The sequence below is a fragment of the Netta rufina genome (assembly GCF_964035555.1).
Source record: "Netta rufina genome assembly, chromosome: 2".
Taxonomy (NCBI): Eukaryota; Metazoa; Chordata; class Aves; order Anseriformes; family Anatidae; genus Netta; species Netta rufina.
Window position 1 is genome coordinate 116624414 of NC_140124.1, and position 27044 is coordinate 116651457.

The 27044-nt window shown below is 38.5% G+C and overlaps 1 protein-coding gene across 4 annotated transcripts in view; it reads left to right on the plus strand.

Annotated features, from left to right (window-relative positions):
- The window catches only part of CHST9 (carbohydrate sulfotransferase 9), a 95673-nt gene that overhangs the window by 63970 nt on the left and 4659 nt on the right, over positions 1–27044 (plus strand). For 3 of the 4 annotated variants that reach the window (XM_084307030.1, XM_084307033.1, XM_084307032.1), the window contains one exon: positions 13968–14005. In XM_084307030.1, coding sequence (XP_084163156.1) covers positions 13968–14005 — 38 coding nt within the window. Of the gene's footprint in view, positions 1–13967; positions 14006–18350; positions 18411–27044 lie in introns of those variants that run through there. The other variant, XM_084307031.1, reaches the window with a different exon arrangement.

Below are 27044 nucleotides of genomic sequence, written 5' to 3' on the forward strand. Positions count from 1 at the left end.
TAAAAATATATTGTATTTAATCAATGCAGTATAATTAGAGGCAGTGTTTAAGAGTTGTTATGATGACTGTGGGGCTATTTGTATTCTTTAAACGGATGTCTGTTTTATGAACAAAAATCTGAACAGCTCGGTTTTTTTTTTTTTTTTTTTTTTTTTTTTTTTAAAAACAAGTCTCATGTTTTTCCCTAGTGATTTTTGTTGAGTTCCAGTGGAGCAGAACCCCAAAAGCCAACAAATTGACAGGTGGTAAATATATATATATATTCATATATATATATATATATATATATATATATATATATATATATATATATTTCATTCATATACACATTCTTGTAATGCCTCCTAAACACATGATGTTGCCAGTGTGTGACCTAGGAGAATGGTCTGGTGTTAGCAAGTGGCTAAGGATGCTGCAGTTCAACCCCCTGCTCTCAATACACTTTCTGTGTAACTCTGGAAGTCTGTTTATTGCTAAGCTTTGCACACAGAGCACAATACTTTTAATATTCAGTTAGTCTTTCTTTCCTTTTCCTTGGAAATTCATTTAAACACTCAGCTCAGTGAGAGAGGTCAACACCACCCTATGTGAGGAGAGCCTGGTGGTAGGGCATTCCCCCATAGCAGGAGGCCATCACTGTGCCCCTTCCAAAAAGGAAGGATTTTCATGCTCTTCCATGTTTAAGGTCTCCCACGTGTGCTTTAATAACAAAACTGTAGGATAAAAAAAGGGCCTTGTGCTGAGATCTTGGTACCTGAAAGCAGAACAAGTAGAGAAGGAATATTTTGTTTGTGGCACCTAGAGGAACTTTGGTATTTCCAGGCTGCTTCACTGCTCAGCACTGCCAGAGTTTAGGCATAGTCAATGGGCTTTACCTGCCCAGGGATCAAGAACTGAGAGTGATTTCACTTGTTGTCTGGTGCACCCCACTATTGAGAGCTGTATGAGATACGAACCTGACTTCACTTGTGTCTTGCCTGCCTGCCACCATCTGGGCATGTCACTAAGATGTGTTGGACTTGCAAGCTGAAGGTCTCCAAATGCTGAAGTAGTTGAAACTGGTGCCTTTTTTTTTTTTTTTTTTTTTTTTTTTGTATTATTTGATTTTTTGTCTTGTGTTGTTGCACGTAAAAACAGCAATACTAGGTCAGACCTGGTCTCTGTCTTGCTCAATATCCTGACAGCAGTGAAACCTCCTCACATTACTTTCCCAAACTCCAGCAGTTTGTGTTTCAGGGACTTCCTGTGCCAGAGGTGGTTTCTGTTTGCTTATCAGCCCCCAAAGGATTTCCCGTCTCTCAGCTTGTTCAGTTGTCCCCTGAATCCATGTAAAGTTTTAGCAGCCGTAACATCCCCTGGCGAAGAGTTCCCAAGTTTCCTTTCCCAGTTGCGTGGAGAGCTGCTTCCTCATGTTTGTTTTGAACCTGCCATCTGCCTGCTTCATCCGATGCCCCTGGCCTTGTGTTAGAAGAGGCAGCGAACAGTCAGTTCTGATTCACCCCTTCCATGTCACTTATGATTTTGTAGATCTCTATCATATCTCCTCTGGATCATTGCTTTTCCAGGTTTCATAGTGTTGCTCCTTGTAAGCCACTCTGTGCTTTCAGTCCACCATCTTACCCCCTTTCATTCTATGCCATTCCTGTCTCATCATTCACATGAGTTGAAGGATCAGAATTGCATGTAATATTTAAGACGTGGGTATGTGTATACAGTAACACAACAGTTCCTTTGTTTTTCCAGTAGTCTTCAATTTGCTTTCTCTAGCTTGTGAGCACATAGCTGGCATTTGTGTAGTTTAGCCACCCCAGTATCTCTATCCTGAGTAGCAAAGAGTCCTGAACTCAGTTCATCATCCATCACTCTTTAAAGTAAAAATGTTTTTCTCTGCTTTGCATCAATTTGCAGAAATTGCACTTCACATGTCACTGGATTAGTTACTTACTCTTGTCCAAAGTTCTTTAGCCTCTGTCATTTCTACACCTTGCTCAGGTGTAAAAATAGTATCAGCAACAGCTGTGGTCATCTCCCTGTGCAGTCCCTTTCTTGTGTGATTTTTAAGAACATACTGAACATCTCTGGTCCTTTCTCAGCCTCCTGCCGGATTCTGCTACTGACTTTCTTCCACAGTGAGAAATGACCATTAATTCCTATGCTTTGTTTGCTATCTTTTAAATATTTTCCAAATTCATGCAAAGATATTCTCTCTAATTCTGTGCCTGTTAGGTTACCTTAAAAAGTCTTGTGCGAGAGATTATCAAATACCTTTTGGAAATCCAAATAGACAGTGTGTCTGAGTAGAGGAGGAAAAAAAAAAAAAAAAAAAGAGTCCCATACAATGCAAGCCCTGAAGGAAAATAGCAGGCAGACAAGAGACTTGTTATTGTTGCTCATCTGAACTGTTCAGTCATTTGTGACAAATATTGGTATTCTGGAGCTGATGGTTCAGTAGCAGCTGAACAGATGAGGGCTCTGAGGATTTGGATTTACAGCAGGTTTATGCGGATCCACATGTGAGCTTCCTCAGAAGGGGACTTCTCCTTGCCCCCTCTGTCATCCCCAGCCATGCGTCTCCATCCATACAGCCCATGTGGCTTTTCTGAGCTGATGTGATCAAAAATCAGCCTATTAAGTAAGATGAGGATTTTTAGCTGATTTGGGTCTGTGATATGTCTTGACCACACAATGCAAGGCCACTAGTACTGTCGTAACGGAGGAGGAAAAGCACGTCACTGTGGCAAAAGTGCTCTCCATTTTTGCCAGGCTTGAAGCAGTTTAGACCAGTCATGAAACCAAACACTAAGAAAAGTTGTGGGTCTGTAGTTTGTCTCAAGGGGTAATTTTACTAAGATAATTTGTATATTGAATATTAGGAGATGGTTGTGTGATGCTGTTTGGTTTTCCTTTTCCAGCAAAGAACTTGGCATTAATGGAATTTATCCCAGTTTCCATTATTGCAGTGACAGACTGTTGTAATTTTTACTGTATTGGACTTGACTTTCAGGCTATGTAGTAGGAACCGTAGGTGTCTGTATTTTTTTCTGTGATTCTGGGAGATGGTTGTCTGTAACCAAGGGGGCAAAAAATGTGGACTGTTGAAAGTACAGACATTACTGATATGTTTGTATGAACAGAAGAAATCTGAAACTCTGAGTTGTTTGCAGCTCTGCTGTTTCAGAGTCTCCACCTATATACCTAATTAACTATCTATTTAAAAATGCTGCTCACTCCTTTCACTCCCTACCAGCAACATAAGGACACGAAATTAATTTTTCTGAAGATTTGTTCCTCATTATACCTACAATACTTGCACCTAGCCTTTATACTGTAAACAATCCAAAGTATACAAATCACTTCAATTATAGCAGAAGGTCAATATGTTTGTGACGCCCAAAAGTTATTGGGGTGTGTGTGGAATGCTCAGTTATCACATTTTCTTTTTTAAATCCCTTACAAGGCATGAAATATAGTCCTATAAACTTGGATATTTTACTATTCACAAACTATTTAAGTAATATCAATTGGAGTGGCTTTAGTCCAGTATACTTTCTAATCTGAAGAGAATTTTTCCATGTTGCCATTGTATTTCTATTCACATTATTTAATTAGATTTTATATTAAAAAAAAAATCAGTTATTAAAAAAAAAAAAAGTAATAATAGGCTAAATAGAAATATGCCTTTTTTCCTTAATCTGTGGAAATACAGGAAGACCTTTCCCCTGCAGTTAGCAGTAAGCCAATAGTATGTTAAGTTTTGTTGATGATCAGACACAATATTGACTGAGTTCCCCTGCCAGAAGGAAAGAGAAATGTCTCATCCTGAGTGCTCAGTTCAGTAGAAAGTAGTAATTTACATGTGAATAATGGTACCATATTATGAATATGTCACTTAGCACTTGCTGAAGCTTACTTGGTCAGTAATTCACATTGCTGATTCATGTCAGGCACACAGGAATTTTTTTTTAAATGCCTGGAAAAGGATACAGTTCACTGGGGAGATGTGAAATATGTAAAAGTGGTGAGCTTTTTCATTCATAAAAATATATTTTAATTTAATTACTTAGGAATTCTGAAAGAGTTCTTTACACTTTCTTGCCCTTGCAGAAGATGCATTAATCTTGCCCTCAGTTTGGGGTACTGTCACTGCTGTCAGTAATAACGCACACCCATGGTCTGCAAACCAGAACTGCGTAGACTTGTCTCTTAAATTAGTCCGTCAGCCATTGTGATTTTAGTTGTAAAATTCTACCTCCCCTTATTATGCACGTTACATCCTACAGTGACAAATGGGAAGATTACTTAATTTGTTTTCTGAGAGCTGCTATGTAAATAGTATGCTGTATGGTCATGTTCTTCTTGTAGGTCTCCATAAAACTGCACCTGCACATTTTATAGATGCAAATTGTACCACGGTATTAGCTTTTGTGTGCGTACATATGGTCCTTTGCAAGCAGCAGTATTATTTTGGGGGGACAGAGAATACATGTGTGTGCAAAAGCTGCAGATGTGGTTTTAAAGCCCACCTGAGAGTTTACCTTCTGTGTGTGAAAAAGGTGCACTCTACCTAAGAACAACTCCTTAGCCTCTGCCTGAGTGATCAAATTGATACACTGCATCATTTAGGCTGTCGCCGTTGGGGTACCTCACAGTTTCTGGGCACTGGATGCTACCTTACTGCTGTTATTTTTAGTCTCTGTTTAATTAAAAGAAAACATCTAACCACGTTTTCGGTGGCATATGTGAGATCAGTTTTCATAATTATTTCTCCACCTGAACTCGATTCATCACCCCTGCCTCTTCCCACTTTTGAGCACTGCCAATACCAGAGTTGGCACAGCAAGGATGGTACCTAGAGGGAGTAACAGTGGAGATTTCTAAAGTAAGCAAAAGTCTCCTGCCAAAGCAGAGTATGGTGCTGTTTGTAAGGCTTGGAGCATCAGGGTGTTTCACCTGCAGGAAAGGAGGTGGTTGCAATTAGTGTACATGCAATATACGCTCAGTTGCTACTTGGCTGGAGAAAGTTAGTGGTTGGGCATATTACAAGCTCAAGCTGCAGGTTTGTCTTTAAAGATATTAAGCATACAAGGTTTTGGTTTGTTTGTTTTTCAAAAGCCAAATTATGGTTTAATGTAGCAGTATTATATTCTTTGCAGACTGGGCATCAGAGTTGATTTTGGATTATTCATCTCATAAGATTCTGATTAAATAGCTCTCTCATGTGAATTTTCTTTGACTTCTATGCATAGATGATTATATAACTTTTTTTCCTAGTCCACTCTCATTCCAATATGGAGGATACAGTTTGAATTGTCATGTTTGAAGAACATATTCAAAGAACATGGCTGAAATGTTTTTTATATGTCTGAGGAGATTTTCCTGTTAAGGTTTGCTTGTACATCAATATGGGCTCTTCTTTCAAGGAACTCCTTAAAATATTACCCGTTCACTATCTTTAAAAATAAAAATAAAATAATAATAATAATAAAAACAAAAACAAAAACAAAACAAAAAAAAAACCCTAAAGCTATCTATGAAGAAAGACAGGTATAGCTGTTTAATTTAGCTCTGAACTCCTATGTGAACCTGAGAATCTTCTTTCTAGCAATAATAACTGAGCTTGCATGATCTTTTCAAAGGATGGAGAAACTGTGGGAAGAGGAGGTTTTACAGTGCTCTAGTCACCAAGAGTTGACTCAAATTACAATAAGAAAATAAGTAGTCTTACTTGGTAATATAACTTTATTTGGTAACATTTCAGTAATGTAGTCACAAATGGCAAGCGTTAGAACTGTGTATTCTCATAATAGTTCACATATCAGAAATCAACTACTTTGATTAAGCAGTGTTGTCAAACTATCCAAATCCATTTGAGAACCAAATCTGCAGCAGTGGTTGAGCTTCCCACCCTCCTCTCTCCCCAACTTCTTATGACTAGCACAAACCTGAACCTGTGTGCATCTCGGATTCATATTATATTCTCAGTCATAGGTGACCTTTAACAAATGGCTTCCTATAACTATAGCTGAATTCAAGCTCTAGAGTTGGTCATGAAAGGTCATATTATAGTTATACAAAACGTAGATAAATTTGTACTCATTGCAGCTCACTGATTGCTGCAGGTTTTTGTTTTGAATCTGACCAATCTAAATGCAGAGCTGTGTATAAGGAAAGGTTATATTTGAGCTTTGTTTCTTTTCTCTTTTCTCCTCCTAATTTTCTCTCACTATACAATTATCCTGTAGATAATTTTTTAGTTTTCCAGTTGTTAAGGTTCTATTTCGAAGGGCTGTTTCACCTTTTCCTCCATCCCCACCCCCCTCTTTCTTCAGTCATGGATTAATTGCAAATTCTCATGCATGTAACCTTCCTTACACATGTGAGCACTGTCTTTCTGTAAGTGTTGCATTCTCATTGGGGAATATTTTGCTTTGAAATTGAATAATTTCAGTGAAGTTATTTGAGGCCAATGTGCTAAGAGCGTGCCTTAGAGTGGCATATTTAGACCTTAAACAAAGAAACATGGCAGATTCAAAGTACAGTTTGTTTATGTAGGCATAACTCAGAATGAGTAGTAAATTGAAAGAATATTTGCTCTCATCACCACTGGTCACTTCCTGGCCTTATGTTGTATAGACAATTCATCTTTTTTATTTCTGAAATACAGAAACTGTAGACTAAAGCTTCCCATGGAGACTTTGCTGTGGGACTCTACTTTGTAATTAGTGCCAAGAAGCTGGATTTTTCCACCCCTGTTTGGGCTTGCTGCATGCTTGTCTTTCATGCCACTGCTTCTGATTCAGACCAGAGAAGCTTTGTAGCTCTGATGTTTGTGGTGCAATGATCCTAGCAGGTGAGTCAAAAAAAAAAAAAAAAAAAAAAGGAAGAAGAAGAAAAAAAAGAGGCTCTGTGTGCATAACTATGTCGAACTTTGTGTGCTGCTTGCCTTTGGTACTGGTGCCTTCATCTTCATATACGATTTCCAGACCATTCTAATTAAGATTGGATGGGCATGGTATGCTTCACAGCTGGACTTTCACTCATTTTCACTACAAGTGAAAGACCAGCAGCTGACCTTCTCTAATGTATGCCACACTGAACGTCATGAGTCCATATGGCTTTGCCTCAAAATAGTTAATTTGACTAAAATTTTCAACTGTGGTCACATTCCTTGTCTGGGTGGGGACAACCATATGTTCTTAATGTGAACAGAAACCAAGCAGGAACCAAAACCAAATCCAAACTCCTGCAATGTTTTAGCCCTACTGTCAGTGCAATGCAAAGCTTCAACTGCCTAAGGCTATACCAGGATATGTTAAAGATGCAGCAGTATGTCCATGGCTCTATTTCTGCATGGGGTCCATGAGTATGTACACGCATGCACGAGTTACTCTTCATGGTCATGGTCTTTTCCTTCATGACAGCTCTTAGATTGGTTCTGGCATAGTAAATGCCAGATAGTTTCCCTTCAGTGGAAAGAAGTCAAGGGCAACTATCTCTCATTTAGCACACACAAAAAAAAAGAGCCTTAACATAGGAAGCTGCAGTGGACCAGCTGACGGATGGAAACAGATTGTTTTGTGTCAAAGCCCAGAAACCCACTTAGTGGAAGATGATCGCATAAGCAATTGAGCTCAACAGTGGAGTGTAGTTAGAGAGACATTTTAACAGATGGTGATCTATACTCTAAATGATCACTATATAAAGCACTATACATACCTAGCAATATGAAAGTGGAGGCTGGTGGTCCATCTGATTGAAAAAGCAATGAAAATGAAAAAGCAATGGCCTGTGCAGTGTGAGAACTGAGGCAGTTTCTACCTGTCATTTGGAACACTCTGTGATGGAGTTTGAGGAAATGCATCTGCTAAGCCATAAGTAACTGATTTTGTCTGCCTAATTGCAGATGAGTAAGATTCCGTAGTTTGCTCCATTTGGTTCCTTAGGAGAACAGGAATCGGAAAACCTTGTGAAGTAGTTAGATAAAAAAGAAAGCATTTCAAAGCAGTTGCATAATGAGCTGTAAAACAAAATTGAAACAAACTATTCTTGTTGCTGCATACAGGATGAATGCCAAATAGGCATTCAAAATAAATATACTACATTGAGCTGGAAACCGTCCAAAGCATGATATCAATATCATGTTGATCTTAAAACCAAATACATCGTCTGGCATGTTTCCATTATCTCAAATCTTCCATCCTTAAAGGAACAAGGTGACAAACCTTTACTTTCCATTTTCCCAGAAATACAAAGCAACAAATTAGGAGAAAACTGCTAGACAGGCCTGCCTACTAATTATTTTAGTGGAAGTACTGGCAATTTGTTATTATTTGAAAATATTTGTCAGTGCTGATGAGGTAAAACGCCAGATTTTTATCTTATTTTCTGATGTTTCCTTGACATAAGTACAGATATACAGTGTTTGTCAGTGCAGAATCAGGCCCAAGAATATATTTATATTGCACCCTTCCATCTTTTCTTATGCACAGAATTAATGAATGAAGGTCCTCAATCCTATTAAAATTAATGTTTCTTTATCAGACCAGGAACTTTTTTTTTTTTTTTTCTGGGGGGGGGGTTCTCTTTGTTTTGAATTTGTTAGGTGGAAACTGAACGGTGTATTTTAATCAACACAAGACTTTTGACTACTGGAACTTGCGTAAATGTTTAGTTTCCCAGGGTCCTTTGAACCTCCAAGAGAACAGTTCTGCATCCTTATTAGAGACTGACAATTAAAGGTCTGTTTTCGTATCAAAAGTAATCATGAAAAATTAACTGGGGAGACCTTGGAATGCTGTGAGAATTTCAGTGTTTTGAGATGGCCAACTTTCCTTCATTTGCTTCAATCAGTATCAACTTGAGTTTCTTTTTATGTTTCCTACTGCCAGGGCAACTTATGAGTTGGCATTGTGACAGCTGAGGATTATGCAATACCATGAAGATGTGATTAATACATTTTAGGCCACCGTAATCATATTCAGTTGCATAATTATCACAGAGGTGCAAAAATAATCAAAACTAGGTTTTGAAGGCAATGCTGTAAGTTTTAGTTTTCCAAATTCCATATTAGGAGGAAAATATTATGTGTATCTGAAGGAGCTGTGTGGCTTACAAGTCCTGGAGATTCTGCAGCTAATTTATAGGAAATGTATGTTTTTGTCCTAAATATTTAAATCATCCTGCCAAATTGAAGGCTCTGTCAGAAGATAATCTGTTAGTGCCACACCTCCTCAGTTAAAAGTCAGAAAACTAAATCTGAGTGTTTCTTCTTCAGGCTCTGGCGCCATTAGAAATTGCTGCAAAAGTTTGTCAGAAATAAGTGGCTTGGTTTCCTTTCACTGCTCCAGTAGGATAGGAAACCAGTAATGAAAGGGGCATGGATCATAACAAAATAGGTTGCATATGTGTTTATTTAGGTCTATAAAAATAAAGTAAAATCCAAAGCTGTTAGTGTTTCTGTCACGAACTGGAAAAACAAAATTAAATTGATATTAGAATATCAAATTCTCTCTTCAAAACTGATTTCCTTGTAGTGCTGTTCCCCACATAGCTATGTGAATATGGCTGTTTCAGATTATGAATATGATTGTTTCAAGGCAAGGCTGAGGGTCCCCCTCTTGTTTAAAGAATAAATTAGGATTTGATTTTGGGGAAGAAAAAAAAAATAAATCCTTTGTTGCTAGGACTTGTAGCAGTCACGTCACATAAATTGTCAGATCTGTGTATTTAAGGAATTTTACACTCTAATTAAATGCAGTAGTAGTCTTTTGCCTTTTTAAATGAAACTTTTTTTTCTTTTGCTATATACTTAGGGAACAAACATGCTGTCATAATTCCTCATGTATCCAACTATTTGAACATAAGAAACAGCATCAAGCTGTTATTTGTTCTGTTGGAGTGTGCTCATATTTCTAATCAATCTTTTGTACCCAGTGATGTTAATTATATTTGAGCTGGAAGTAGTTTAACATTAAAAGGAATTACAGCAGATTAATCTGTAAACCTGCACAAATATCACATTCCTTTGTATGGAGGTAAGCAGGGCACAGTGTGCATAATTACGCACTGTTCTCTGAGTAGGTTGGGAGCGTAAGGCTGAGGAGTTGGTGTTGCAGTTCCTTGTGACAGCATCAATTATGACATGCTCTTGTGTCTTACAGTGGTCAGTTACATTGGAAAATGTACTCTGTTCCTTTCAGTAAGGTAATCTTCCATATTGCAAGAACAAATAAGCAAAACATTGAAAAATCCACCTTGCTCTGGAAGCAGGAATCAGTGTACTAATTAGTGGATGGAAATACAGATAAATCTTTTAAAGAATGTTTGCTGTAAGGTTGTTTTTTTTTTTTTGTTTGTTTGTTTTTGTTTTTGTTTGTTTGTTTTTTGTAAAATGACACAGCTTGAGGACAACACAAGAAAGCCATTTATGTAAATCATCTAAAACCACATAAGGGTAGTGCTTCACACTTTTTGTGATTGGAGAGACCAAAAAAAAAAAAGTATCACTAAAAATTATTTTGGGGAGGTTTATTTCTCCAGTTCTGGGTTTCAACAAATGTTTTGTCTCAGTTGTACCAGTTTAGTTAGCTTCAGTTAGAGTGGCAGGAGAGCAGAGCCTCAGCAAGTCCTCAGAATTCCAGTTTGTACTGGTAAATACATGTCTTCTGACTCAAAACATCAGTGGAGTGTAGTTGTCTATGATGGAGACTGTTTGATATGCTTGTGTTGTCAAGATAGCTGGTCAAATAGCACTCCTGAGCTGAGTTAGGAACAGTTTGTCTGATGACATGTAGGAAGAAAAAAAATAAATTTCAGGAGAAGCACAGGATAAGAACAACCCATTCACATTGCAGAAGACATGTCTCTTGGACTACACTGACTACCAGCTGAGCAACTTCCTTATAAATTTCCAGATGGCAGTAAATTCCCCAATTAGTTTGATGTTCATGCATCCATTCATCTTGTACTAGCTGCTGTCTCACTGCAGTGGCTCAGGAAAAGCTGTTGTAAATTTTGAATTTGGTGTTGAAGGTCTATGGGTAATGAAACATCTGGCAGATCTCAAGAATTATATGAATGTCATGAGCCTAATGCAGGTGTTACCTCTGGGACTGCCTGGCCAGTTCTGCCAGTTCTGGTTTAATTGATGTCCCATTGCCTCGTGTCCTTTGGATTTGGACCTTTCTCTCTAACGGAGCCAGAGAATGATGACAGTAACCACAAGTGATAACAAAGCACCTAAACAGAAACATCCCTCTCAAAGTTAAGGGTAAGTTAGGTAAAACACGGATTAGTGACTAGTCATTCTAAAAGTCATTTTAAAATAAAAATAAAATAAAAAGCAGGACAGACAAAATGTTGGTTATTTCAATGACAAAGCCTTCTACTGCCCTACTTTGACAGCTGAAAGCTTGAACACCTTTCAGTGTTGTAGGTGTTACTAGGTTGTGCCTTTAAAAAAAATAAAATTAAATTAAAAAATACATATGTAAAAATATTTTTAAGCTGAATTCTGGAGTGACATTTTTATTTAGTAGTTGCTGTTTTTGAAAGAATGTCCATTTTAAACTTAATGATGATCTATTACAGTGAGGAAGGGGGAAATAAAAGACTATTCATGCTAAGGAAAATGAAGGCGTTGTTTCATGTGTTCATGATGTTTTTTTTCCACTTTTTTTGTAGCTCTTCACCTTAAAACAAAAGTACAGGACACATCAGGACTTTGCAGACTTCCTGAAATAATGGTGCCAATTTATTTCCACCCTAATTTGCAGCATCTCTGTTATTATGGATCTTGGCCTCTTCTGAGCATAACTGCTGACTATGCCAAATTCATGTAGTTGTTTCATGATGAGGACAAGGATCATCTAGTGAATAAATGGAGAACACAGTATTCAATTTGCTGTTGACCTTGAATTTGATCTCCCTCCTGTCCTTAACAGCCTAGTCAATCTCTGTCCTATTTAACCCATGTCATCATTGCTGGTATATCGTGCAGACACTTAAGAAACTGCCTTCTCCTTGATACTGTTGTATTTAAATTGGAAAAAAAAAAAAAAATACACAAATTCATCTTCACTTTTTCCTTAACTATGTCAAAAGTGGCCAGGCAGGTCTTTCCCAGTCTTTGTGTCCATTTTTATATTTGCTTGAGGTAGAAACCACAAGTTTGATTGATAATGCAATTTGCATCTTGAGGCATCACTGGCAATACAATGGCATGAAAGGCTACTCTCACGGAGCACACTTTTCCCTCTGGGCTGACTTTAGAAACTCATTGATGTCACTTCCTTCCTCAGTCAGCAAGTGAATTTTCACTAATTCTCAAGACCAGCTGTCCATGCTGTCAACAGAAAGTTATTAAAATTCCTTTAAAGTGAATCAAAATAGCCTAAAAACAAATGTACTGGGAAACAGGAAAGCATCAGTATTCAAAGTCCACAAACCTTTGAGCAAAATAGTGTTGATCTAACCAGAGATTTCAAATGCTGTGCTTTCCTAGCAACTTGTATATCATTACAGAATGCTAAAAACACATATTCCTTTAATCTTCTATTACCAACAATCTATTTGGTTAAAAATTAGTTACATGATAAAATTCCATTAATTCCAAAGATGATCTCAGTGAACAAGGGAATACATTTTGGAAATTCTCCCCTATATTATAAATTCTGTGGGCTTTTTGTGATCTTTTTTTTTCTTTTTGAGGAAAAAAAAAAGTTTTTATTTATTTATTAGCAAACAAAAACACAACAGAAGCAGGCAGGAAATAATTATCATAAGAGACAATCTTATAATATAGCCTGAAGTAATTTTCTTTATCTAAATTGTCTATAATGCTTTCCTTGAAAATTGAAGAATTCTCAGCAACCAGTAGGGAAGAACATTTTCCTTTAATTATTAGTGTGTTCTAACATTTGAAATATTTTCTTTTCCTTTTAAAACTTCTATCTTGTGCCACAGACATCAATGCAAAGAAACTCCATTGAAATGGTGTATCATTTCCAGTGCTGAAAGAGGCAACCATCCGTGCTAAGCAGAAACAGGCTCCCCTGACAGTTAATAGTGATACTGACGGGTTGTAAACAGTGTCCTATCATTATTACTTAAAAAACACTGTGAGTACATGTAGCCTAGCTGGATAGGTCAGTGCGAAATTCCTGATTTTCCCAGATACGTGTGGATAGTCTCCAGTAGCAAAGGGAGGGTAATTGATACCGGCTGCCCTTTTGACAGATAGTGCATGGGAATGGTAAATGAGGCAAAATTACTGTCCTGTTTGATCTAAAAGGAAAGAGAAGCTTTGAGATGTCATTACTACTAGCGTCCCAGATGGCTCTAGGAAAGCAATGTTCTTTCTAGGCTTTGATCATGTCTTCAGGAGTACGCTGAAGGACGCTGCAGAAGAAGGCCAGGATGAGGGAGCAAGACCGTAACTCAACTCACCACTTTGGGGATATTATCAGGATAGAATTTCTCCCTTGAGCCAGCTGGCGCCTAACCTCAGTCATGACACAGGCACGTAATTTTATCTCAGGTTAACAGCAGAAGCTGCTTTTCTTCTCTGATGCTCAAATCCTGAGCTGGATGCTACCAGTCTTTCAGGCACATAATACGTGCAGTAGTACATCTCACAACATTAATTAAGAGCTTCATAGAATGTATTTGAAATTTGTCACCTTCGTTTTGTATGTTGCAATTCCTTGTGGGGTACCAGATTAACAAGGTTGGATACCTATCTCAATCTTACTTTTATGGCAGTTTCCTTAAGAGGAGCTTGTTTTTTTTTTTTTTCTTTAACTTTAGACTTCTGTTTATAAGTTTAAAATCATTTGTTCATGTTAAACACTATTTCTTAATTACGTTTGATTTTTTTTTTGTTCTTGACTTTACAGTGTTTGTTGTGTGTGTACATTATCATATTCATTAAAATATGTGCAAACTAATTATTTTCTTTCTCTTTCAGCATCTGGAGAAAAATTGCAACAACAGATAACTAATCAGGTATTTTGACACTTCAGTTTTTTGTAACTTAATTTTTCATGTAGAGTAACTGTAGAAATTACAAAGAGGAGAAATTCACAGGACAGGCTAATATTAACTATACTGGTATGAAGGACAACAGATCAGACAATTTCATGGCACTGCAGATATGTCTAATTCACATGAATATCCATCCTTTCGGGTTAAACCTCAGATTTGCCATTTTTAACCAATTCAGTGCATCTGCTTAGCAATGTGTTGACTGTGAGGACAGAGTCTGTCAATACTTCAATACTTTGTCCACTGGTATCAAACTTTGTAGTACAGAATTATGTTATGATTTTTTTTCCCAAATGAGTGATACTTCTCTTGTTAGCTAGTATTCCTTAAAAAAAAAAAAAAAAAAAAAAAAAAAAAAAAAAAAAGGAAATACTGGTATGAAATATGTAACATGTAAATGGTGTCTTTCAGTGTTGTTTAGGTTTTCATTTCTGCTTTGAATTTTCATGAGGCTTCACTAAACTGGGAAAGTGCTCATGGAGGAGTTTTCTATCCTGTCTATTACTGCGTCACTTTGAAGTAATTATTTAGAAAATAACCTTTATACATTCCTATGCAGTATCTCAGCATCTGGAAAAGTAAATAGGGAATATGCTAAAATAAAATTTCCCTTGACAAGATAGAGAGGAGGAAAGGCATAGTTTGCTTTCCTAAAGAATCCGTCCCTAAAGAATTCCTAAAGAAAGCTCTCCCTGAATGGAAAGACTGGGCTTGTACAGCAGTGGTGTGTTACTCCTCACAGGGTCCTCACACTGAATGCTGTTATCTGGATGGCACATAAATGGGTGTTTGTATGGTTTGTGAGATTTATTTCTAAGTCACTTAAAAAGCAGTCATAATTAGAATGTTTATATTTCAAAAATTTCCCTCCATTAACTAGTCTTCCTTCCAAGCCTTAAGTTGATGCGTGGTGTCATACCTCACCATTATCTGTGAACTGACCACCTAAATGGGGACTGGCTACCTAAGGCAACTGTGCACAGTCTGAGTCCAACAGCATTCCCCTGTGATGGCACAGCACTGCATGGATGTCACTGTCAGTGACTTTCAGTGCCTTGAGCTGGCACCACTCCTGACCAAGTCAGGCTCTGAAGGTCTGGAAGGTCACAGGAAGCCTGGTCCTGAGATATCAAATAATAACCATTGCTTCGTTCCATCAGAGCTGTTCCCGTTACCTCAAGTAATTGATGAGTAAACATATTTAGCCCAGAATTTAGCATTTCATTGAGCAAAGAAAAATATTTTTTTCTTTTTTCTTTATAAATAAATGTAAAAATATTCTGAAACTTATTGGAAGTTTTGAGCTTTGGCTGAAAGTTTGTATCCTAAAACAATCCTAATTAACTTCTATAGACTAAATTACATTTGAAAATTAGCCTGAAATGTCTTGCAAAAACACTTTCGGGATTCCTTGTTGGCCAGAAGGGGGGGCAGTTGTATTTTTAAAACAGCTTGAGGCTACATTGACAGGGATGGCTGACTGGAGATGGAATTCTGCACGTTTTCTCTGTGACAGAGACAGCTCAGTGGAGGGTATTGCCCTTCACTAAGGAATGGTGTACTGTGATAAAAACGACATTTGTCATAGTTGCAAAAGGTGGATTTGGTACCATGCTCGGTGTATCTGGTCTGGCTCTTTTCCTGCATGCCATTGCCTTCTCCTCGAACTGCTGACAAGCTCTGTCTCTCTGCTGTTAGCTTAAGAACATGTTTTTCAGTAAAATTTCATTGCTTTCATATGTGGAGGGCATACCCAAATAAAGCTGTGAAAAGCTGATTTGAGGACGAATGGTAGACACTCATTTTAAAATGGATACTAGTGAAGCTGATGATGCCCAATTCTGAACTAGCTTCCTTTGAACCTCCAGAAAATGGAAGACTGTTTTAAATTAGAAATGAATTTTATTTTCAAGTTCACAACTTAGGATGCCATTGCAGAGGCACTGCATGTATGATCTAAAGTAATACTGCTTCAATAAAAAGATTTAAACTGAAGTTGATCCTAATGGAGAACCTCCCCTGGAAGGATTCTGTTTATTCCCAATACTGAACCAGAAATTACCCCTGTAAAACCTGGTAGTCTTCTTTAAGTCAGTGCAACAGCCCTAAGTTAAACTGTCTGCCAGAATTTCAGTGAGGGAAAAGTGGTTCTGCAGAAGATGGATGATGTTACAACTTGACAGGAGCAGGAGTGTGAAGGGGCAAATAGCAGGAAACATCTTGTTGAGAGGTGACTGAAACAGGGACGGGATGCTTCTTGTCCTACTGATCTTCTGCTAGGTAAACCCCCTACTGTTGGTTGGTGGGGATGTGGGACCTCTGGCATCATAAAGACTGCTGCTTCTTTGCGGTTCTTAGCTCCTTCTAAAATCTAAACAAAGTTTTGTGAAATATAACATAGATATATTACCACAGTAGTATATGCTTCCAAAATCCCTAGTCTACAATTACCACTTTTACCTTCTCTTGTTTGCTTTGATCATGAAGCATTTGCTGGTTTTCCTTGAGCACCCTTTTGTGGTTTGTGTATATGAGTATGCATGTTTGTTTAACAGCAGCGGTCAGCTACCACTCTGCCTGAACAGGGTCATCCAGGCTTTTCAATACCTGTTTTTAGCTACCTTTGCAACTTCAGGGTAAATCCTGGCACTGATCTACAGCCTGATTAGCTGTAGCATAACTACTGCTAAGGGAAATGCAAGGAAACAAGAACAGACCTTGTGCTTCTGTGTAACTGTCTTGGCTAACAAAACATTACAGACTGCCAGTCAAAATGTGTCTGAAGGCAATCCTTTGTGTTTAATCCTTGCCACTCAGATGGATCTGTGTTGTGGTCTTAATGCTTACTCCTACATGCGGTTTTGTCCAGTGCTTCCCAGAAGCTTTGAAGGACTATCAAGAATATGCATACTTGCATTTTGAATCTGAATGTCTTTACATGGTCATGAGTTAAAATCCCACCTGTTTGTCTCTTTTTCAGTGAAGTTGCTGACTGGGTCAGGACTCTGGTGGGAATGCTCTGCAATATGTCCCATTGCTTTCGTCCCTGAGGAGCTCTCTCAAAGCAAGCTCTCTTGCAGTGGCATCTCCTTCTCTTAGTCTTTGAGCGTCTCTCTCAGGGAGGATTTCCCTTTCTGCACATGGGGATGGGGAGACACAGTAACACAGAAAGGGCTTTAATGAAGCCCTGCTAGAGCTAGGCTTGAACCACAAGTAACTGTACATTTGCTGAAGTAAAAAAGTGAAAGGAAGTCAAACAAGCCTCTGTTAAATGACAGTGTAATGACCTTTGCTTCCTTCAAGTATCCATGTGGTGTAATAAACTTAAGCCAAGATGAGCAAAAAACTCCACAGTTCAGTTCAAATTCCTTTATTTTCCTTGTGCAGTGCTGTGATCTACGTCAATATGCTCCCCTACCCCTTTCATCTTATTATACAACCTAGCTATCAAAAGTTCAGTCTGTGTATGCCAGCTTCCAAGCGCTGGTATTTTGAGGTTATCTAATAGGTATGTCCCTTGCCCCCATTTTCCCAGTTTGGGGTCATATTCCTCATATCATTCCCAAAAATAAAAAGTTTGAAAATCTTCAAGAAAACTGATGCCTTTAGCCCACCAAACAAATGTAACGCTTCCATATGCTTCACAAAATCACATAATAGTTGAGGTTGGAAGGCGCCTCTGGAGATCATCTAGTCCAACTCCCATAATTCAAAGCAGGATCAGCAACAGCAGGTTGCCCAGGACCATGTCCAGTTGGGTTTTGAGTGCCTCTAAGAAAGCAGACTCCATAGCCTCTCAGGGAACTTCTTTAAGTGTTCAGTAGCCTCAGAGGAAAAGTGTTTTCTTATATTTAAATGGATTTTCCTGTGTTTTGGTTACTGCCTGCTGCCTTGTGTCCTGTCACTACACACAACATAGAGGAGCCTGAATACGTCGTCTTTACTTCTCCTAGCAGGTAATAAGTGATAAGCTATCACACAGTGATAAGATGCCCCTGAACCTTCTCTTCTTCAGACTGCGTAGTCCAGCTCTCTCAGCCACTCCTTATAGGTCAGATGTTTCAATTCCTTAAATAACTTTGTTGCCCTTTACTGGACTCATTCCAGTATGTCTCTTTTAAGCTGGGGAGCACAGAGCTGGACACAGCACTCCAGATGTCTCACCAGGGCTGAACAAAGCAGAAGAATCACCTCTCCCAGTCCACTAGTAATGCTCTGCCTAATGCTACCCAGGATGCTGTTGATCTTCTTTGCCATGAAGGCACATCTATCACCAGGACCCCCAGGGTCTTTTCCGAAGCTGCTTCCCAGCTGGCCAGCTCCCAGCTTGAACTGGTGCATGGCATCATGCTTCTTTCCCCAAAAGGTACGCTTTGTATTTCCCACTGTTGAATTCCATGAGGTTCTAGATTACCCCCTTCTCAAGTCTGTCGAGGTCCCTCTGAAGAGCAGCACAACCCTCTGGTGATATCTGATAGAAAAATCAGACAGGAAGAGTTGTTCAGGTTTGCCCTGCACATAATGTTTTGTTTCTTCCACGTTGATCACGGTTGCTCCTGATACCATTCTTAGTGCATTCTTAGCAAGGATTAGAGAATGCAAAAGGCTAAGAATAAGGTTGGACACTGAGCACAAGTAATGGAAGAAGTGACATGAGGTTTGAGCAGTGAAATTTAAAAAGGGCTGGGAAGTTCAGTTGCAATCCTGACTGACTCTGAGATTTCTGTCTGTCCCTTCTCACTCTGTAAAATGGCAAGGTTTTTTAATGTTAACCAGAAATTAGGAATTACAATATTCACATGGGGTAGGCAATTATTATCTTTCCTTGTTTTGCAGACATTGAAAAAATGAAGCATGAAGGTCAAAGGACTTCCTCAAAGCTACAAAATCAAACACTGTGGTTCTGGCCCATGCACCTGCCCTTAACCACAGGACTGTCCTTTCTATTCATTCCTCTGCTTCAGAGAGGGACTGTGGTTAACTAGTTAGTGTTTGGATGGTGCACTGATCATTTGTAACAATAATGGCATGCATACCAAGAGGACTGCTAGACCAAAAAACTTCCACAGAATAAACCAGAGTATTTTCTCTTACCTGTGATAAACAAGAGCTATTCTCCTCCTGTGAAAATAAGATGTTACATTCCACTTAGTATGAAGGAGCCTGCAGCAGATAATTCCATTTGTAAATTCACACCCTATTTATTCCGTGGTAATTCATGAATGTAATCAATTCTCAAGTATAATATTTTTTTGTAAAATTGAACACATAAATTTGTTTAAAAGTATATGAATGTAGGCAAACACAGATTTGAGATATTTGCCGACCTAGAATGCAATGTACATTCATATTTATTTTTTATTTACCAATAAAGTCATCTAATTTGAATGAAATGCTAATTGTGATTGAGGGGAAAATGCTTTGAGACCTCTAGAGATCTTACTGTCTTTTCCAAAGCAATTTGGGGGAAATTGAATTCTTCATGCCTGAACATACATTAATATTCTTCTGAACCTAGTTTCATTTGAAACTTTTCTTACTATTTCTAAAAGAGTTTCTAAAAGAGCAAGATGTCTTGTTTATTCTGGAAGATAAGTGTGTTTATCTGCAGACAAGATGGAAATGGATTCAGTTTACCAGCAAAAAATCCCTATGGATCTTACCACAGCCACTAATGTGAGAAATATTGCCATGTATGCAGAGGCTCAACATTACATTACAGGCCTCTCTTTTCCAAAGGGTTTTTTTTTATTATTTTTATTTTTAGAGGTGGGCGGGGAGTACATTTATTTATTTGTCTTAATTTTTATGTGTCTGTGGATGTAAATGCTGTTGATTCCCAGGCAAGACCTGTCTAGTCATACTGCCAGGTCATCTCCTTGTTAGTCCTCCTGTGATAATGTTTGAGACCAAGGCCAATTTTAGACAACTTCAACATGGTCACAAAAGGAAATCAGTGGTGTGAAGGTGGGCTAGCTAGTCAGAAGGGAAATTTTGACCTTGCTGGGGGAAATGCAGAAGGTCACATCCCAGTTCTGTGTCCATTTCAGGAGAGGGCAAAGGGTTGGCCAGCAAAGGATGCAGGTGGTGAGCCACCACATTCACGTTGACCACTGCCATTGGTTGGATACAGGCAGGAACTGGAAGTGCTGTCCTGGGAGAGGATAGGGAAATACCACTGAAACCCCTACAGAACTAGGCCATCACTTGTCTTGCTGCCTGGAAGAATGGCTTGTTGAACAGCTTGCTTGTATCTTAATTTCTGTAGATGAAGTAATTCCTTTAAGTAATTGGTTGAAAGGATTTGGTACCCTACTCAAATTCCTTTGGGTTTACAATCACGTTGTTTCACAATATAAGCCATTCTCTTTGCCACATTTTTATCCCAGGTATCCTAATGGGCATCCAGACTCCACATTTGGCTACTCAGAACAAACATCTAAGCAACCATTTAATAGCTATTATCTTCACTGTAGTTCGTGAGGGCAGGTTAGGAAGGAAACTGAAGTACTGAAATTCAACCCAAGTCCAGGTCCTCTGCTCATTTGTCATCTCCCAGTGGAGGCAGCTGAGCCCTGTAGTCTTGTTCCTCTGTGGGTGCAGATGTGTCACAGTGTTGGCAAGGCTAAACCAACCTTGTCACTTCTTATCTTGGTGTGGTGGGAACCCACAAATGGCCATTTTTCTGGGAAGGCTCATGCCTGTCAGGTTGGGCTGCATAAGGCACAGGTATGCTGAGAGATCTTAAAATGGCATTGGGATATCTGGGAAAACTGAGTCAGTGATTCCCTGAGATAAAGAAGTCCATGGTTTATTTTCTTCTTCTGCCACAGGAGATTCAAGACTACAACTTCTGCTGCCTCTAAGATCTGTGTTGTATCCTGCAGAATTAAACTAGGGAGAGAGGCTCACCCACCTCATCATTACAGCACTCCCTGGAGACAGGGTTTCAGTCCAAGCTTGCATATTTGACTGATCTCCAGAGGTAATGCCCAGGAGTTAGATCACTCGCTGCGGGGAATAGATAGTGAATCTCCTCATGGAGATGGTGCCAAGGGAAACCAGGTTTCCCTGGTGCAGGGTGGATACTGGTCAACAAGAACCAGGATATGGTCCCTAATTCCTCTGGATAAGAAGATGTTGGTGTCTAGCCTCTGGTGTCAGCCCTCTTCTTTAGGGAGGAAAATTAGGGAAGAAAATAGATGTTGCTTCAAATATGAAGTGTACTTAAGAATGCCTGTCTGACTTAAAATAATTATTTATTTTCCTCTTCATAAAATGACTGTGTATATGAATTTCCATGTACTTGGAAATAACGATTTTGAGAATTGCATGTCAACAAAATAAACTGTTTAGATTATTTGATTTGAAACTTCTGTGCTTTAAGTTATGAGAAAGTAGGCACACTGACATTGTTTAATGAACTCAAATAAGAAACAATACATAATATTCTGAGATTACCTGTCATTTTCAGGTTTAAACTTCCTACATGCAAATAGTAAACCTACCAGTCAGTGGAACACAAGAGTCTTTTGTCTAATGTTCTCCTTCATAAAACAAGTATAATCTTAGTTTGAGTCTGTTGTGAATTTCAGGTTGTTTAAGCTGCTTTACTATGACATTGTTCTGTACAGCTATCAGTGAGTGCTGAGTGAAGATTTCTGATTACTGATTGAAGTGGCTGACATAGGCTCTATTACGAGTCTGCACGGGAGGAGGACTGAGCTCAGAAATAAGTACTGATGGAACACACTGGGCTACCTATTCCCGAAATGAGTGTGACTGTACAGGAATGAGGCAGGGCTAAAGATGACCAAGGTTAAATGGTCTGTGATCTGAAATTTGCCTTTAACTAGCAGACCATTTTAGTGAAACATCTAGAGACAAACACGCTGTGCAAACTGGATGCAGTCTCTTTCCAACCACAAGCTGTCCGGGCTGTAATGTCTCTGTGGTTGCTTACAAGTCTGTAAAGTTACACTGGGAAGAACCAGCCCCATGAAATTGTTGCCAGAAAGTCAGAGTAGTAGCATCGACATAGCACGATACAGAAGCCAATTTATCACCACTATTGATCAACCTTGACAGTGGTTTCTTTATTAGTAACAAGGGTGGGTGCTTATTTTTGTCTTCAACACTTGATTGCAGCTGTCTTGGTGAATCTTTAATCTGTCACACAAACTTTGGCTTTGTTAGTTTCTGATAACCATGGCATTTTAATTGGGACTTTTTTGTTTTTATTAACTGTGCCTTGATCTTTATTATCCATCCCATTTTGAGCATGTTTTAGAGAACCCACATGTTTTGACTGTGAGGGTGGAAACAGGAGGGAATTAATTCCAGATTTGAACAAGAATTGGCAAGTAAAATTAGAGATTAATTTCCTTCATCCAAGCTGCTGACCATATGAATCAGCTTGCTGGAGTGGCTGGTGCAGACTGTCTTGCCTCATTACCATGGGTGACTTAGTACTTTCTGTACTTGGAGACATGAGGCACAGAGAGGAGGGGAGCCCAATGCAAAGCCTTCAGTATTGTATCTGTGAGGGTTCTGAGCACAGACAAATGTGTTCCTCCTGTTCCCTTACTAAATGGGGACAGGGCTACTACTATGGTCTTGATAATGTTGCTGTTCATCTTACCCTGTTGGGCCTCTTCGCTTTCCCAATGACCCATGGGTATGAGTTGTTCTCCAAAACCAGCTCTGTACTGGTACTGTTCTTTAAGATTTTTCCACATCACCTCATTCCTTGACACTGGGCCATGCCACATCAAAAAAAAAAAAAAAAAAAAAAAAAAAAAAAAAAAAAAAGAGAGAGAGAGAGAAGAGGAAAAAAAAGTCTTTCCCTCTTCCCTTTTCTTCCTCACTCATTTTGTCTGTGCCCTTGCCACAACTCTGAGTCAGCCTGCAGTGAGATGCCTAACTTTCTGCTAATAGATTCAAGGGGCAATAGTCACCAATTCACAAAACTGTTTTGAAAAGCAGCACCCAAAATGGCTGGTATCTGTTAACAAACTTATTTTCAGTATTTCTTTCTTACTGTGATAAGTTGTTCTTGTTTGTATCTGACTTTGTGTTCACAAGTACCTCCCTTAAACCTAATTGCATTTCAACTACAAAATACAAAGTTTGCTTCTTCGTTAGTCTCTTCAGGAAGCTCTGATCACCTCATGTACTCATTTCTGTTTTCTCCTTTCCCCAAAACTCATTTAGTAATCTTAAAGGTGATTGGTACAAGTACGTATGTTTTAGGGATACACATAACATAGGAAAATGTTCTGTCTATTAAATTTTTGCCTGTCAGGCTTGTGACTGATAACTCCATGTAAGAAATAATCCTAGAACTTAATCCAGATGAAGCATTAAGATTGCTGCTATTTTGTGACCTTTTGAGAACTGCAGGGACAGAAAGAACTATGAAAGTCCAAAGCACAATCGTTTCATTCTTCCTCTTTCCTAATGGAATTGTGTATAAACCACAAAGTGACATTATACATGTCTGACAGAAGGACTTCCACTGAACTTGCAGTGTTCACAACGAATACATATATCACCTGTGGCTCATGAGGAATGCAGCAGTGATGATTTGCCTGGAATAAATTAGATAAGCCATAAATTCATTACTTTGCTGGGAGAGGAGTTACTGGTGCCTGTCTCTGGAGTAGCTGTTCTAAGCACAAGTGATGAATCAAGAGGTTTATCTGTAGTGCACAGAAGGAAAAGCATCTCATCAGCATCTCATGTCACTTGTGGCCAGCCTGTGTAGTTTCTCCAGTGGGAGCTCCTGTAGGGTTTTTCTTCACTCAGCAATGTTAAACTATGTAGTTTCTATGCTATGAGAAAGTTGTGGGCATATTTGCTGGTTAGGTGGGGTAGCACTGCAGTAGAGGAGTCTGGCCATTATGAATTATGCTTTGTAAATGCTCTTTTAACATAAGTTAAGGATATTCCATTCTTTTGGCAGGCTTAAGAAAACTTGCACAGTCATGTATAAGTATAGTTCTACAAGTTTTTACACTTAAAGTGAGTTATTAACAGCTGCAGGCTTCACTGGCATGCTGGAGATGGAGTCATGCAAAATTTTCATCATATTTCAACTACATAACAATTCTGAATCATCTACCACAATCATGGACCTCTGCTGAAGAAATCCTCTTAACTGTACCCAATTATGTGGAAAACTTGGTATTTTAAGCAATAAAAAAATATATATATTACCTTTTCAAAGACTCACACCCACCTACAATGCGAGTAAGAGGATGTTTCTTTTAAAGTCCTTTAGTATTGAAGCTGCCTGCATCTAAAGACCTAAATTAAGAGACTGATCTCCCTGTGTGAGTCAGAAAATGAATCAAAAAATGAGCCGTGTCTCTCTTTCTGGGTTTATTTTCTATGGAGGGATCCTAGAGAAACAACTAAGGGTCTGAAATTAGATGGTCATTATAATACATGTATAATCCCCACATAAGAGGCACCATAAAGAAATGTACAGTGAAATAAAATATTTAATGCTCTTAGTCCATGCTGAACTTTGACAGTGCCTGAGCATATCTAGTAACAAAGGACTGTGATGTAAGCAGAGATATGGTATGTACTCCAAGCATGTACTTAATACTCCTCTCATCTCATCTTTGGGGGGGAGGAGGCAGGCTTTGTTTCTCATGGGTAAATTTCTGTGAGTATGTACTGTAGAACCCCTGCCTGGGGTGGATCAGAAAACACAAATGCTCTGTCCTCCTAAACAATTGCTTTTCATAAATTTCATCAGAAAAAAAAAAAAAAAAAAAAAAAAAAAAAAAAGCAACTTGTAACCTGCTTTTGTCTTAAGGAATGGAGATTTTATCATCTTGGAATATTTATGTGTTTGCAGAGCACCCATATTAGCTGTGCAGTATAATACTGCCAAGAGAGTCCTGAGGGCACTCAAATCTGCAGCAGCCAAGTGTAAACCACAGTGGAAAGCAAAGTACAGTGTGCTCCCAGGTGATTTGTGCCATTGCTCCTGAGAAGCATCTTAAAGGACTATTTTAGCAAGCATGTGTTAGGACAGAAGAGATATTTACTAGATGTTGAGAACCTATACATTAAGAATGCCCACAACATAGGTATTTAGTAGCACAGAAAAGCACAATAGAATAGACTATTTCATTCCTCCTTTATTCTCTGTCCTAAGTTTTTTGCTGGTCTCACTTAATTTTATAATTCCTGTTAGTAAAAATGAAGATCCAGCAGTAAAACATTTAGGAAACAGCACTGTCTGCACTGTAGGCCATTAGATCTTGGTAAATCTGCTCTGGAATATCATCCTTTACAATACATCTTTTTTTTGTTGTTTTTTCTTTTTTTTTTTTTTTTTTCGATGGCAGGATGCTGTAATTGCAAACTGTCTAGATGAGATCCCACCAGTGCATTGTAAAACTACCACAAAGCATAGTTGGGTGAGTCTTAACCATTCTTAACAGTAGTCATTCTCTTCTAACCCCATGATTTGTGAAGGTATTAAAGGAAAGGACAGCTTCAACATGCGTAAAAGAAGGCATTGGTATTGGCTAGTGATTTTTACAGGAAGAAAGAATTCTTGTGTGGATGGGGGAGGAGCAGGGAATCTCCAGCAATAAAAGTGGCAGAAAAAATCCATGAACTCATTAATGACCTCAGAAATGCCTTTTGTTTCAGCTGGATTGTCTGCCAGTATTCAAATGCTAAACTAACACTGTGTTAAATTCCTTTTTTCTTTATATTTAAACTAATTTTTAAATCTCTCTTCTGATCTTGTCTAGCTAAAGGGAGACAGAGGTTATATGCATACTCTTCTAAATTAGACTCTTGGCCATTTCTTAACTTTCTTTCAAATGTGTGCATGCAAATGAAGAACAAGGCACTCTGCATAATTACTGGCAAGGGTGCAACACTTCACTGGCTTCTAATTCTTGGATGAAATGTGCACAGCCTGCTACACAGGTTGTCAGCATGTCTCAAGGACAGACTTGCTTCTGTCCAAGGTGACCATCGAGTTTTTCTCCTATGCCAGGCAGCTAGTTCACAAAATAGCTGCTCCTTAGAAAGACATAGATGGCCATCCCTGTGTTTGGACACTTGTCTGAAAGAGTTTGGTAAGACCATTTGCATGGAAAGGTCTAGATCCAGTAACTGCTACAGGATTATCTGCTTGCTGCCTGTTGTTGGTGTATGTTCAGGCATGTTCCAAAATGATGGTGCTCAGCAGCAGCTCGTGGACTGAACTGTTAGGAATGGAGGTATAATGGCCACATGTTGTGTTTTTGTTGCTGTTGTGTTTTTTGTTTGTTTGTTTGTTTGTTTTTGTTTTGTTTTTGCTGTTGTTGTTTTTTATTTGGTTTTTAATTGTTATTGGTTTTGCAAGTCTCTAGTCTTCCCATTCCTGATTCAAAATAAATAAATAAATAAATAAATAAATAAATAAATAAATAAAACAGTCACCATGTCATGGAGATGTTCAGATCTTTAAGATGTCATAAAACAGGCACTGAAAAATCATTGGCACCAAGAGGAAGCCAAAGACACCTAGTTTTGAGTAAGGCTAGTATCATAAAATATTAAAGTCCTTTCACAGCATGTGGCTTTCAGCTCTCTCACCCACGTAAGAGCAGTAGCAGTTAAATATGCCAGACTGCTAGGCAATTTTGTTTGAGAAATATGTCACTACTTATTCGACAATTAGTTAAACAGTTAGTTTCTCAAGAAAACTTTCTAGTTAAATGTCTCTCATCAAATACAAAGCTTGATTCATCCCTTCATTATTCTTACCTTCATTAGCTACTAGTGTCATTACGTAGGCAGGTGTGTAGGCAGGTTTGGTAATTTTTATTTATCCATTTATTTTAGTTGGAATACTACTGTGGGAATACGACAGCCATTTATGCCTTTGAAAATTATCTCTATCTGTTCCCATTCTTAGAAGGAACAAGTTACAGCCAGCATTTACTGCAAGCACACTATCCCTTGTGGAGCTTATAATAAC